Genomic DNA, 13,332 nt, shown 5'->3' with positions numbered 1-13,332 from the left:
TGTCTTCTAGGAGTTTACTGTTAAACGAAGCAGTATAGGAGTTACTGGTACCAAACGCAGGTATGTGTGCCCCACGCACAGTGAGGCCAGACAAACCGAAACGTAAACATGGGAGTTTGGAGCAGAGAAAGGTTTATTGCAGGACCAAGCAAGGAAAACAGGTGGCTCGTGCTCACAACCCCCAAACTCTCTGATGGTTTTCGGGGAGAAGCTCTTATAGGCAGAATTTGGGGTGAGGGCTGCAGAGTGTGTGGCTGTCTTCTTCTTCTGGTGGTGAGGTAACAGGGCGGTGCTCTAGGAATCTTGTGCTCAGCCTGAAGTTACCATCCTCCACCTGGGTGGGGGCCTTAGTTCCTGTAGAAGAACTCAAAGATATATATGTTTTTTAATTTATTTATTTTATTTTATTTATTGTTTCTGGCTGCGTTGGGTCTCTGTTGCTGCGTGCAGGCTTTCTCTAGTTGCAGCGAGTGGGGGCTACTCTTCGTTGCGGTGCGTGGGCTTCTCATTGTGGTGGCTTCTCTTGTTGTGGAGCACAGCCTCTAGGCATGAGGGCTTCAGTAGTTGTGGCACGTGGGCTCAGTAGTTGTGGCTCGCAGCCTGTAGAGTGGAGCTCAGTGAACTCAAAGATATTGTTATATATGTTCCTCGAGGAGGAACCGGGACCCTGCCCATCGCTGCACTATAGTTTCTTGACTGCTCCTTCTTTGTTTCTGCATTCCTTCCCTTCCCTGATTAGTAACTGTTTGAGTCTGTCCTTTGGTACTCAGGGAAGGTCTAGGAGGCTAAAATTTTTTTCCTGCAAACAAGAAACAGGGGACCCGGAAAGGATTTGTACCCGGGAGGCTCCCACAGGGTCCTGTCCGGTTTCAGTGCCAGGAGAGAGGACAGTGTGAACAGGAATAGTCAGGGGAGACTTTGGGAAGGAAGTGGCCCTTGATTGAGCCTTAAAGATAGGTAGAGGGGCTTCCCTGGTGGCACAGTAGTTAAGAATCTGCCTGCCAATGCAGGGGACACGGATTCAAGCCCTAGTCCGGGAAGATCCCACATGCCACGGAGCAACTAAGCCCGCAAGCCACAACTACTGAGCCCACATGCCACAACTACTGAAGCCTGCGCGCCTAGAGCCCGTGCTCCGCAACAAGAGAGGCCACCACAATGAGAAGCCTGCGCACTGCAACGAAGAGTAGCCCCCGCTCGCCGCAACTAGAGCAAGCCCGCACGCAACCAATGCAGCCAAAAATAAGTAAATTAGTTAAATAAATAAATTTATAAAAAAACAAGACAGAATTCCATCAGCTATGGCCAAAACGTTGCAGTGGCAATATAAAACTTTGTGGGGAGAGTGTGTTTTAATTCAAACGTTAAGTCACATCTTCTCTTTGGACAGGGTGATGTCAGAGTTTGAGAGCCCCCAGCAGCCCTGGGCTGGTAGGATGCTGCATGGCTTGTGGAGGCAGTTGGGGGGCAGAGGCCTGGGGGCCAGCGCTGCTGGTGCTTCCGCCTCCTACAGGGTAGGCTGGTTGAGGCTGGAAGGAAGCAGCAGCCAGGAAGGAAGGCGGCGGTGAGAGTGACCCCACCTTTACCTCTGAGGAGGACAAAATGACCAAGTGGACTCCGACTGAGAGTTTTCAATTGCTTTCAAGCTTTAACATGCTGAAGGTACCATAAAATGGAAATATTCTGTCAGAAATGGGAGGCGGTCTTTAGACTGAAATTAAAATGAGAAGCTGGTAGTCATGGGGGGTCCTGGGGATTAACTGTTAGGAACAATGGAGATGGAGGATGAGCTGGTGCTGCGCGGGCATGCTGGGAATCTCCTAAGAAAACCCAGAATGAGAAGAATTTTGAAGTATATTCATGGCAGGATGATGGTTAGCGCACTTACTAAAGATTCCCTGGAAGATAATTGTTGAGCAAATATTTGAGTGCCCTCTCCGTGCAAGGAACCACATAAAAGATGAAGCAAAAGAGTCGTTTCCTCTAAAGAATCCCCAGTCTGGAGAGCGAGATGTGACCCAGTTACAGTGGGGGCTTCCACGAGGAGTGATATAATAGAAACGTGGACCAAGGTGCTGAGGACTGGGGATGGTTTCTGATTTCGAGCTCCACAGAAGTTTGCTCAAGAAGATACAGAGTTGTCACACACAGGCGGGACAGTGGCTTTCTAGACAGAGAGGTGGTGGAGAGCAGAAGAACTCAAACTTAAAAGGGAGTGGTTTGGGCCTGGAACCCGGTGCTGCCAGGAAGGGTGGCTGAACTGTAGGCTTCAGGTAGGGGAGGGGAGAGAACGTGTTTTCTTCCTGAACTTTGTTCTATAAGAAGTGGGGATCCATCGAAGGTTTGGAGAGGAAGAATGGCATCAGTAGGACTGTATGTTAGAAAGATGCTTCTGGGGACAGTGAGGAGCATGGGTGGAGGAGGGGTGGCGACTGGGGGGCTGTTTGAGGGCCGTTGCAAGAGCCCAGGGGAGAGATGTCAGAGGCCTGGCGTCTCCAAGTGGAGGTGCAGAGGAGGGTTGTTCGAGAGCTTCGGTACGTTTCCTAAATCTGAAAGCTCTCTTCTAAAGTTAAATCAGATTCAATTTGTTAAAAAAGATGCTTTTGACAAATACGGATCTTTGTTGAGCCCTCTTGGTGTCATTGGTGTGGGCTGAGGTCTCCCCATTTTAAGGAATGGAGCCACAAGGAAACTTGGGAGTCGTCGGACGGGGCGGGAATCGGGAAAGGATAGCGATCCGTGTGGAAATTCCTGCTCCTTTGGCCCTGCTTTTGTTGTATACCAGCCTGTCCTAGCGCTCTTCCAGCCTCTCCTGCTGCTTCTTTTTCTTCCTCCCCCATAAACAAAGACATTTCCCCAAGTTCTGTACTTGCTTTTTCCATCCCATCCAAATACTTCTAGCTCTAATGTTTCTGCTCTTCACTTGGGCAAATGGCCTCTCAGCCTGTTTGCTCAGAGGGTAAAGTGGGATAGGTTATGCACCTGCCTCAGAGAGAGTTGTAAGACTTGAATGAAACACTGCATAGAAAACGCTGCCTAACCCTTGAAGGAAAGTAAGTGCTCAATAAATAAGGATCTAGTACATATTTCCATGCTTACGGTATTCCGTCATTTTTTATATTGACGTAAATTTAATCTTTCTTTTGACTTATTTGAAGGTTTGGTATTATTTTTAGATCTTAAGTGTTGAGCACTGTACTTGCCCAGTAAGAGTTCAAAATGTGATCTTACTTCCTTTTGTCTGCCAGATTGATATTTCAGATTCCTCTTCAGTAGGGCATGGGGTTGGCCTTTCCTAGGGTTGGATGGATGACCTTCACATCCTTTTCTCCTCTGCTTGGGACCAGGGGTCCCATTTATGGAACGGCTGACTGGCGCTGCCAGCTGGGGAACAAAAGAGCAAACACGGACGGTCCTGCCCCTCGTGACCACAGCCTTGCTGCCTGCACACATTGTCTTCGTTAGATGAGTAATCTAACAAACGAGAAACCACATTCATTTTACAACCATCAGAATGAAAGTTCAGGACGGAACAGGAAAAGGGGGTCCTTTTCATGAGAGAGGAGTGTTGTCGTGTAAATAGGCAGCTAAGAGTTGGCTGATGTGACTGTTGGCGGCTGTGGGGTACTGTTGAGCCCGCAGGCAGAGGAAATGCAATCAGGAAACGGGGAAGCTGTGCTCTCTACAGAAAAGCAAGGCTGAAGCTTGGCAGTTTATAAACTATGCTTGTGTTGGAATAAAGGGTGTGGGTTCGGAGACTCTGCTCACTGGCTGTCTCCATGGCTTTTTTCTTTAGGATACCTGTTGACCAGGGAAAGTTAGCCTTGTAGACCAAGAGATAAACGAGGGAGGGATTTTAGTGACTTTGTCATCTGTAAAGTAGGATTTGGGTTGGATGAGAAACCTTAATTCCCTCTAGTGTTAAAACACAGGTCCTTGTAGATTCTTTGTTCAACCCCAGAATTTCTAGGATGGTCCAAGCTGAGCCATTGGACCAATTCTACAAGCTTGTTGAGCGAAGTTGTTGCTGGTAGACCGTCCTCTAATTGACTTGAGGCTGTCTAAATCCTGTGGCATCATGTCTGTGAAATCTGATTGCTATTCTCCTTCTATTATTTAATGTCAACTTATACTTCAGTATTGCATTTTCTGCTAGAAATAATATAATATTGTCAAGTCCAACAGCAAATCTCTTTCTGCACTTGATGTTTCAATACCCCCATCTCTCATTATCCAGTGTTGAGCTGCATATGCGTTTCTCCTAGTTGGTCGTCTCATTATTTGATGAACACTGCCCTTATCGAGTCATGTGATGTTATCCTCTATTTCTAGCTATTGTGGACGATGAAAGACTCTCAGCAGAGGAGATGGATGAGAGGAGGCGGCAGAATATCGCGTATGAATATTTGTGCCACCTGGAGGAAGCCAAAAGGTAAGATTCAAACTTAGTCTATTTGCGCACCTTCTCTTGGAGATGAGCTTTGGGGTACTGTATTTTTAATAACTCATCTGCAGCCTTTTTGGTAGTAAGGTAATGGGAGAAGAACCACCTGGGTTTTGTAAATGGCAGAACTGAGAAAAAGTTGCTACCACAGCCATGGTCAAGGCACTAGGGAGGCAACTGTTCCTTTTTCTTCCTTAGAGCCTCCTAGGAAATCTCTAGGCAAATTGCAGATTATTTCAGAATTTCTCATCTCTCTGGCACGGATGTGGGGAAGCAGCAGAGACTTAAATCAACTTCCTTTTCCTCCAGAGCCTCCTCATATCTTTTCCCCAACTCTACCCCAATGATTATAATTATTACTACTCTTATTAATTAATGTATAATTATATTTTCCTATATACCCAGTAGAAAAATAGCATTTCAGACTGAAGTCCATCGTTCACTAAGCTGGCGAGTAGGTTTATGACAGCAATCTCCTTTTTAACCCATGGGTGTGTGCCCACTTAGGATATGTTGTCTCTAAAATCACACTGACTCTTTTAGACTTTTTAGATTACAAGTCAATGTTGGGTTCTCCAAGGAGAAAGTGAAGATAAAGTATTTGCACTTAGGCCTCGGTATCAGGGGAATCAGAACTTTGTCCTTTGCTGGGTGCATAATGCAGTGCCCATATGGCATGGGTTAGATTCTGATTTAATGATTTGTGCTGTGATTAAGCAACAGTATTGTTTCATGGACAGATATGTTCCAGCTCTCTCATCTCTGTAGAAAATAAACATTGAGTTAATGGTCATTGGTGTTAATTATCTCTGATCACTGATAAATAGCTACCTACAGAGCTAGAAGAATGAGGTTTCTAATCACTGTTTTGTAGAAGAACATTCAGTGACACATGCACTAATTTGGCCTCAAAATTGCTTAAAAGGGGGTTTTCCAAGGTTGTTTAATGTTTTAACAGAGCCGTGTAGCTCTAAGCTCTAAAGGCTCAGGTTTTAAGGTTATTTAATGTGTCTGAAAGTTGACAGTTAGGTTGCAAGTCACTGAAGACTCACTGTCAGTCTAAGATTATTAAAAACATGCTTTTAGTCAAATTGTGGCTAAAGTTAGATAGGGAGAGGGATTCACAGACATTCAAAATAAACATACTGGACTTCCCTGGTGGCGCAGTGGTTGGGAATCCACCTGCCAATGCAGGAGACACGGGTTCCAGCCCTAGTCCGGGAAGATCCCACATGCCATGGAGCAACTAAGCCCGTGCACCGCAACTACTGAACCTGTGCTCTAGAGCCCACGAGCCACAACTACTGAGCCCACGTGCCACAACTATTAAGCCCGCGCCTCTAGACCCCGTGCTCCACAAGAGAAGCCACCGCAGTGAGAAGCCTGCGCACCGCAACGAAGAGTGGCCCCCGCTCGCCACAACTAGAGAAAGCCCGCGCACAGCAACAAAGACCCAATGCAGCCAAAAATAAATAAATAAATTAATTAATTAATTATTTTTAAAAAAGACAAAGTTTAAAGAAAAAAAATCAACATAACAATTAGTCCAAGTTCTTTGAAGAAAGCTTCCTTAGGAATAGTTTTGTTGAAAGAATAGATTGTAAAATACACAGCTTTTCCTCTAGGATGGTTTTCATAAATTTATCTTACAAGGAGAGATTAGATGTAATATGTATTTATGAATCTTTTATTAATATCTGAACACTTATTATGACTTTCAGGGAAGCTGTTTTTTTTATTTTATTTTATTTTTTTGCGGTACGCGGGCCTCTCACTGTTGTGGCCTCTCCCGTTGTGGAGCGCAGGCTCCGGACGCGCAGGCTCAGCGGTCACGGCTCACGGGGCTAGCCACTCCGCAGCATGTGGGATCTTCCCGGACCGAGGCACGAACCCGTGTCCCCTGCATCGGCAGGCGGACTCTCAACCACTGCGCTACCGGGGAAGCCTAGGGAAGCTGTTTTTTGGTTATGGAGTATGTAAAAATTATGTGGCTATTAAAAGATATGTTTGCTATGATTTCAGAAAGCATAGTGTACAGAATTCGATGGTCCTGAACTCAGGAAATAAATGAAGGGGTGAGTTAGTATTCAAAAAGTTATTTATTTGAAAGGGTTTATTGCCTGATCCTTTTACAATGTTAATGCCTTAGGAATTTATCATACCGTGTTTATTATAGTGCATGCACGTGTGTGTTCATGTGAGTGTAGTTGCCTTAGAATATTGAATTTCTACTGAATGGTACACTTAGAATGTGAAAGTTTAGCTAGGAACTGTTTCTTATTTATTTCAGTTGAACTGACTTTGGTGCATTTCGAGTAGAGATGTATTGGGTCTGTCTTTGTGCCTCTATTTTTTCTTTCCAAGGGTGAGAACTGGAAGAATACCTAGCCTATATGTCCTGTAACTCAAAATTCAGAGTTGTAAGGGTCCAGTGTATCTTTAAGTTTGGTTTTATTACTTTCAGGATTCTGTGATCATTAATCTCAGACCATTTAAAAGTTGCTTCATTCAGAGGAGGATTTCACTACCAACACTATAGAAATAAAAAGGATGTTGACGGAATGCTATGAACAATGATATGCCAACAGATTAGTTAACCTAGATGAAATATACAGATTCCTAGAAAGACACAAACTACTAAAACTGACTGAAGAAGAAATTTTAAAAACTGAATAGATGTAAAACAAGTAAAAAAGATTGAGTCAATACTCAGAAACCTTCCCGCTCTTCCAAAAAGTATAAGGGGAGAGAACACTTCCTAACTCATTCTGTTGAGACCAGTATTACTCTGATACCAAAACTAAAGTTACCTCAAGAAAACTACAGACCAGTATCCCTTATGAATACAAATACAAAACTCCTCAACAAACTCAAACTGAGTTCAGCGACATCTAAAAAGGATTGTATACCATCAAGGGGGATTTAACCCAGCAATGCAAGCTTAGTTTAATCTAAAAATCATTCAATCAAGACAATTCAGTGGGGGAAGAAAAACAGTCTTTTCAACAAATGATGCTGAGACAACTGGATATATACATGCATAAAAATGAATTTGGATCCCTACCTCATACCATATACAAAAATTATCCTAAAATGGTTTTGTTAATCTAAATGTGTGAACCACAACTGTAAATCTCCTAGAAGAAAACACAGCAGTAAATCTTTGTGACCTTGGGTTAGGCAGTGGTTTTGAGACTTGACACCAAAGGCACAAGCCAAAAAAAGAGAACTAGATAAATTAGACATCGTGAAAATTAAACCTTTTTTATTCAAAGAGATGTCATCAAGAAATTGAAAAGACAACTCATGGAATGGGGGAAAATATTGGCAAATCATATATTTGATAAGAGACTTGTATTCAGAATATATAAAGAACTCTTACAGCACACCATAAAAAGTAAATAGCCTAATTTAAAAATGGGCAGGGCTTCCCTGGTGGCGCAATGGTTGAGAGTCCGCCTGCCGATGCAGGGGACATGGGTTCGTGCCCCAGTCTGGGAAGATCCCACATGCCGCGGAGTGGCTTGGCCCGTGAGCCATGGCCGCTGAGCCTGTGCGTCCGGAGCCTGTGTTCCACAACGGTGAGAGGCCCGCGTACCGGGGAAAAAAAAAAGGGCAAAGTTTCTGAATAGACATTTTTCCAAATAAGATACACAAATGAACCATAAGAACAGGAGAGGATACTTAACATCAGTCATTAGGGAAATGCAAATCAAAACCACAATGAGATACCGTTTCATGCTAGGATAGCTATAATCAAACAGAATGACAATCACAAGTGTTTTTAAGGATGTAGAGAGATTGGAACCCTTGTACATTGCTGGTTGGATTGTAAAATGGTGGAGCTACTTTGTAAAACAGTCTGGTAGCTCCTCAAAAAATTAAATACAGAGTTACTATATGATCCAACAATTCCACCACTAGGTATATCCTCAAGAAAATTGAAAACCTATGTCCACACAAAAACCTGCACACAAATGTTCATTGAAGTGTTATTCATTAGAGCAAAAAGTGGAAACAACTCAAATGTCCGTCTACTGATGAATGGATAAACAGTGTGTGATATATCCATATAATGAAACATTATTCAGCTATAAAAATGTATTAGCAAATCAGATTTAACAGTGTATAAAAAGAACTATATAAATCACAACCAAGTGGAATTTATCCCAGGTTTGCAAGGCTGGTTCAACATTTGAAAATCAGTTAATGTGCTTCATCACATCAACAGTCTAAATAAGAAAAAATCATATGATTATATCATTAGATGCAGAGAAAGCATTTGACAAAATTCAGTACCTATTCATGATAAAAATTCTTAGTAAAGTAGGAATATAGGGAAACATCCTGAACTTGAGAAAGACTATTTACAAAAACCCTACAGCTAACATCATACTTCCTGGTGAGAAACTTGAAACTTTCGCACTAAGATCAGGTACAAGCCAAAGGTATTCCCCCTCATCGCTCCTTTTCAATATTATAGTGGAAGTTTTAGCTAATGCGATAAAACAAGAAAGGGAAATAGACGATATACAGATTGGAAAGGAAGATAAAATCTTTGTTTGCAGATGACATGATTGGCAATATAGAAAACCTGAAAGAATAAAAAAAAAATCCTGGAACTAATAAGCAATTATAACATGCTTGCAGGATACAAGGTTAACATACAAGTCCATTGCTTTCTTATGTACAGCAATGAAGAAGTGGAATTTAAAAGTAAAATACATTACCATTTACATTAGCATCCCCCCAAATGAAATACCTAGGTATAAATTTAACAAAATGTATACAAGATCTATATGAGGAAAACCACAAAACTCTGATGAGTGAAATCAAAGAACTAAATAAACAGGTATTCCATATTCATGGATAGGAAGACTCAATATTGTCAAGATAGTTCTTCCCAGCTTGATCTATAGCCTCAATGCAATCCCAATCAAAATTCCAGAAAGTTATTTTGTGGATATCAACAACTGGATTTTAAAGTTTATATGGAGAAGCAAAAGACCTAGAATAGCCAACACAATATTGAAGGAGAACAAAGTTGGAGGAATGACACTACCTGACTTCAAACTTAATATAAAGCTACAGTAATCAAGACAGTGTGGTACTGGTGAAAAAATGGACAAATAGATCAGTGGGACACAATAGAGAGCATAGAAGTAGACCCCTGTAGATACAGTCAGTTGAACTTTGACAAAGGAGCAAAGCAATACAGTGGAGCAAAGATGGTCTTTTTCAACAAATGGTGCTGGAACAACTGGGCATCCACATGCAGACAATGAAATCGAGACACAGACTTTACTTTACACCCTTCACAAAAATTGACTCAAATGGATCGATCAACATGTAAAATTCAAAACTATAAAACTCCCAGAGGCTAATGATAAAGGAGAAAACCCTAGATGAACTTGAGTATGGCAATGGCTTTATTTATTTATATTCATTCATTTATGCATGCATGCTGCACAGGGTCTTAGTTGTGACGTGTGGGATCTTTAGTTGTGGCATGTGAACTTTTAGTTGCAGCATGAATGTAGGATCTAGATCCCCGACCAGGGATTGAAACCTGGCCCCCTGCATTGGGAGCATGGAGTCTTACCCACTGGAACACCAGGGAAGTCCTTGGCAATGGCTTTTAAGATATAGCACCAATGTCATGATCCATGAAAGAAAGAATTGGTGAGCTGGACCTCATTACATTTAAAAGTTTTCTGCTCTGCAATAGACAATGTCGAGAGAACGAGAAGAGAAGCCACTGACTGGGAGAAAGTGTTTGCAAAAGACACACTGATAAAGGAATGTTATCCAAGATACATAAAGAACTCTTAAGACCCAACAGTCAGAAAACAACCTGATTAATATATGGGCCAAAGACCTTAACAGACACCTCACCAAAGAAGATATATAGATGGCAAATAAGCATAGGAAGAGATGCTCCACATCATAGGTCATCAGGGAAATGCAAAATAAAACAACAACAAAACACCACTACACGCCCACCAGAATGGCCAAAATCTGAACACTGACAACACCAAATGCTGACGAGGATGTGGAGCAACAGGAACTCTCATTTGTTGCTTGTGGAAATGGAAAATTGTACAGTCACTGTGGGATATAGTTCTACAGTTTCTTACAAAACTAAACACATTCTTACCGTATGACCCAGCAATTGTGCTCCTTCCATTTACCCAGTGGAGTGAAGGCTATGTCCACACACAAAGCTACATATGGATGTTTATAGAAACTTTTTTCATAACAGCCAAAACTTGGAAGCAATCAGGAGGTCCTTCAGTAGATGAATGAATAAATGAACTTTGATACATCCAGACAATGGAATATTATTCAGCACTAAAAAGAAATAAGCTATCAAGCCATAAAAAGCCACAGAGGAACCTTAAATTCGTATTATGATGTGAAAAGAGCCTATCTGAAAAAGCTACCTATTATTATGATTCCAAGTATTTGGTATTCTGGAAAAGGTAGAAGTGTGGAGACAGTAAAAATATCAGTGGTTGTGGGGAGATGGATGAGTATAGAGGCACAGAGAATTTTTTAGGGCAGTAAGAATACTCTGTAAGATACCACAGTGATAGATAAATGCCATGATATATTTGTCCAAACCCATAGAATATATAGAAACAAGAGTGAACCGTAATGTAACTGGACTTTGGGTGATTGATATGTCAATGTAGGTTCATCAGTTAAAATAAATGTTCCACACTGGCGGGGGATGTTGATAATGGGAGAGACTGTGCATGTGTTTGGGGGCAGGGGGTATATGGGAAGCCTCAGTACCTTCCCCTCAATTTTGTTGTGAACCTAAAACTGCTCTCAAAAAAAATAATCTTAAAAAACAAAGGATGAAGTACTGATACATACTTACAACATGGGTGGACCTTGAAAATATGCTGAATGAAGGAAGCTAGACACAAAAGGCCACACATATTGTTATGATTCCATTTATATGAAATGCCCAGAATAGACAAATCCGTAGAGACAGAAAGTAGGTTTGTGGTTGCCTAGGGCTGGTGGGATTGGGGGGTTGGGGAGTGATGCTCATGGTATGAGTTTCTTTTTGCTGGGACCAAAATCTTCTAAAACTGATTATGGTGATGATTGCACAACTCTCTGAGTATACTAAAAACCACTGAATTGTACGCTTGAAAGAGTCAGTTGTCTATATATCTCATTAAAGCTGTTATTAAAGAAAAGTTCCTTTGCTCAGCCTGGCTTGGAGAGGTCCTTAGTAAAGCTGTTGAATATGATTAAATGGTGTTTAGCAGATAAAGTGCATATGGAAGGTACTCCAAACATACATGAGATGTCTAAACACCGTTTACCAATTTTTTTGTGAGCATCCCCCGTGTGGAAACAGGCACAATAAGGTCACTTCTGGAGATGGAGACCAAACAGCTAATAATTCTGTGTTCCAAAAAGCTCACTGCTATGAGGTTAAACTTTTCCTCATGAGTTTAAAATTCCTTCCTTCACTTTTATTTGCTTTATTAATCTCTCTGTATGTGTGTGCATGGGTATCTCCCTATATCTAACCCACCATCCTCCTAAATCTCTCTCGTGTGTTCACGTCTCTATTCCAGCATCAACCTACTGCAGGCTTCCAACATCACTTGCTAGATTGCTATAGTGGTCTCTAACTGTTTTCCCCACACCTCTGGTTGCTTCAATCCTTTATCAGATGAATCTTTTCAAAATTCCGATCGGTTTAAAATCTTCCAGTGGTTTCTCAATACTCAGGATAAAAACCAAACTGCTTTAGGGACTCATAGGTTCCGCATAGTCCAGTCATTCCAGCCTCTCCAGTTTCATCATGTGCCCCGTTCCCTATTGCTCTATCTTCCAGCCACGTTGACCCCTTTTCATTTCCATGTTTTCTCCTACACGGGATGTTTGCATGTGCTGCTTCCTTTTCCTCGTTATTGAGTGAGACTCTGCTCTGTCTTCAGATGGAAGCTCACTTTTTTCAGGGAATCCTTCTCTGACATCACCATCTGGGTCAAATACCCCAATTATAAGGTATCCGTGACATCGTGTCTCCCCCACATTTGAATGAATTACTTCATGCCCAGCATTGAAGTTTTGTTACTAATGAGGATTGATTGTATTCTGTTTCCTGTATGTTTTAGTTCTCCTGGAGGTAACAAGTGGGATATGAATTAGATTCATGGTAGACAGGATTCTAGATGATTTGGTTAGACTGTCAGCCTGGAGGTCAAATTTGATATTTGTCTTGTTGGAAGATTCTATATTATAGTCAGATGTGACCCACTGACCCACTGTCTAGTAATTCTAGACAACTTAACGCCACTACAGTAAACTAGAAGATACCCAGAAAAGAGTATAGAGCAGTTTTCAATGAATGAAGAGAGGAAGAGGCAGCTTGTGTATTAACATGACTGTGGCTGAAATGATTACTCACAGTTTATAAAATGATGAAGTCTGTGTGTAAAGCCTTCTTAATTAAGCCCCAAACACTCATATTAATGGCAATGAAGGAAAAATGAAAAACACATATTTTTAGGGCATATCTCAAAAAAGAGAGGTAACTACTTTACAAAGTGGCTCTTCACCCCAGGAGGTGTGTTTCTCTACAGGCTAAAGGGTTTAGATGATGTCATGGAGAGCTAATCATAATGGTGGCAGGAGGGCAGAGGATGTCTGGCATCTGTCTTCGTTATCCATGACTGTGTTTACTCTCAAACTTAGTGACTTAAGCGACACATTTTTGGTTTGTTTGTTTTATGTTTCTTTGTTTTTATTTTATTTTTTTTAACATCTTTATTGGAGTATAATTGCTTTACAATGGTGTGTTAGTTTCTGCTGTATAACAAAGTGAATCAGCTGTACATATACATATATCCCCATGT

The 13,332-nt window shown here is 41.6% G+C and overlaps 1 protein-coding gene across 2 annotated transcripts in view; it reads left to right on the top strand.

Moving 5' to 3' along the window:
• IQGAP2 (IQ motif containing GTPase activating protein 2) overlaps positions 1-13,332 on the top strand; it is a 293,537-nt gene that overhangs the window by 43,315 nt on the left and 236,890 nt on the right. For both annotated transcript variants that reach the window (XM_082837226.1, XM_082837225.1), the window contains exon 2: positions 4,333-4,432. In XM_082837226.1, the coding sequence (XP_082693352.1) occupies positions 4,333-4,432 (100 nt within the window). The remainder of the gene's footprint in view (positions 1-4,332; positions 4,433-13,332) is intronic.

Source organism: Leucopleurus acutus (assembly GCF_964270905.1).
Source record: "Leucopleurus acutus genome assembly, chromosome: 3".
Lineage (NCBI taxonomy): Eukaryota > Metazoa > Chordata > Mammalia > Artiodactyla > Delphinidae > Leucopleurus > Leucopleurus acutus.
This window is presented reverse-complemented; position numbering and strand designations above follow the sequence as displayed.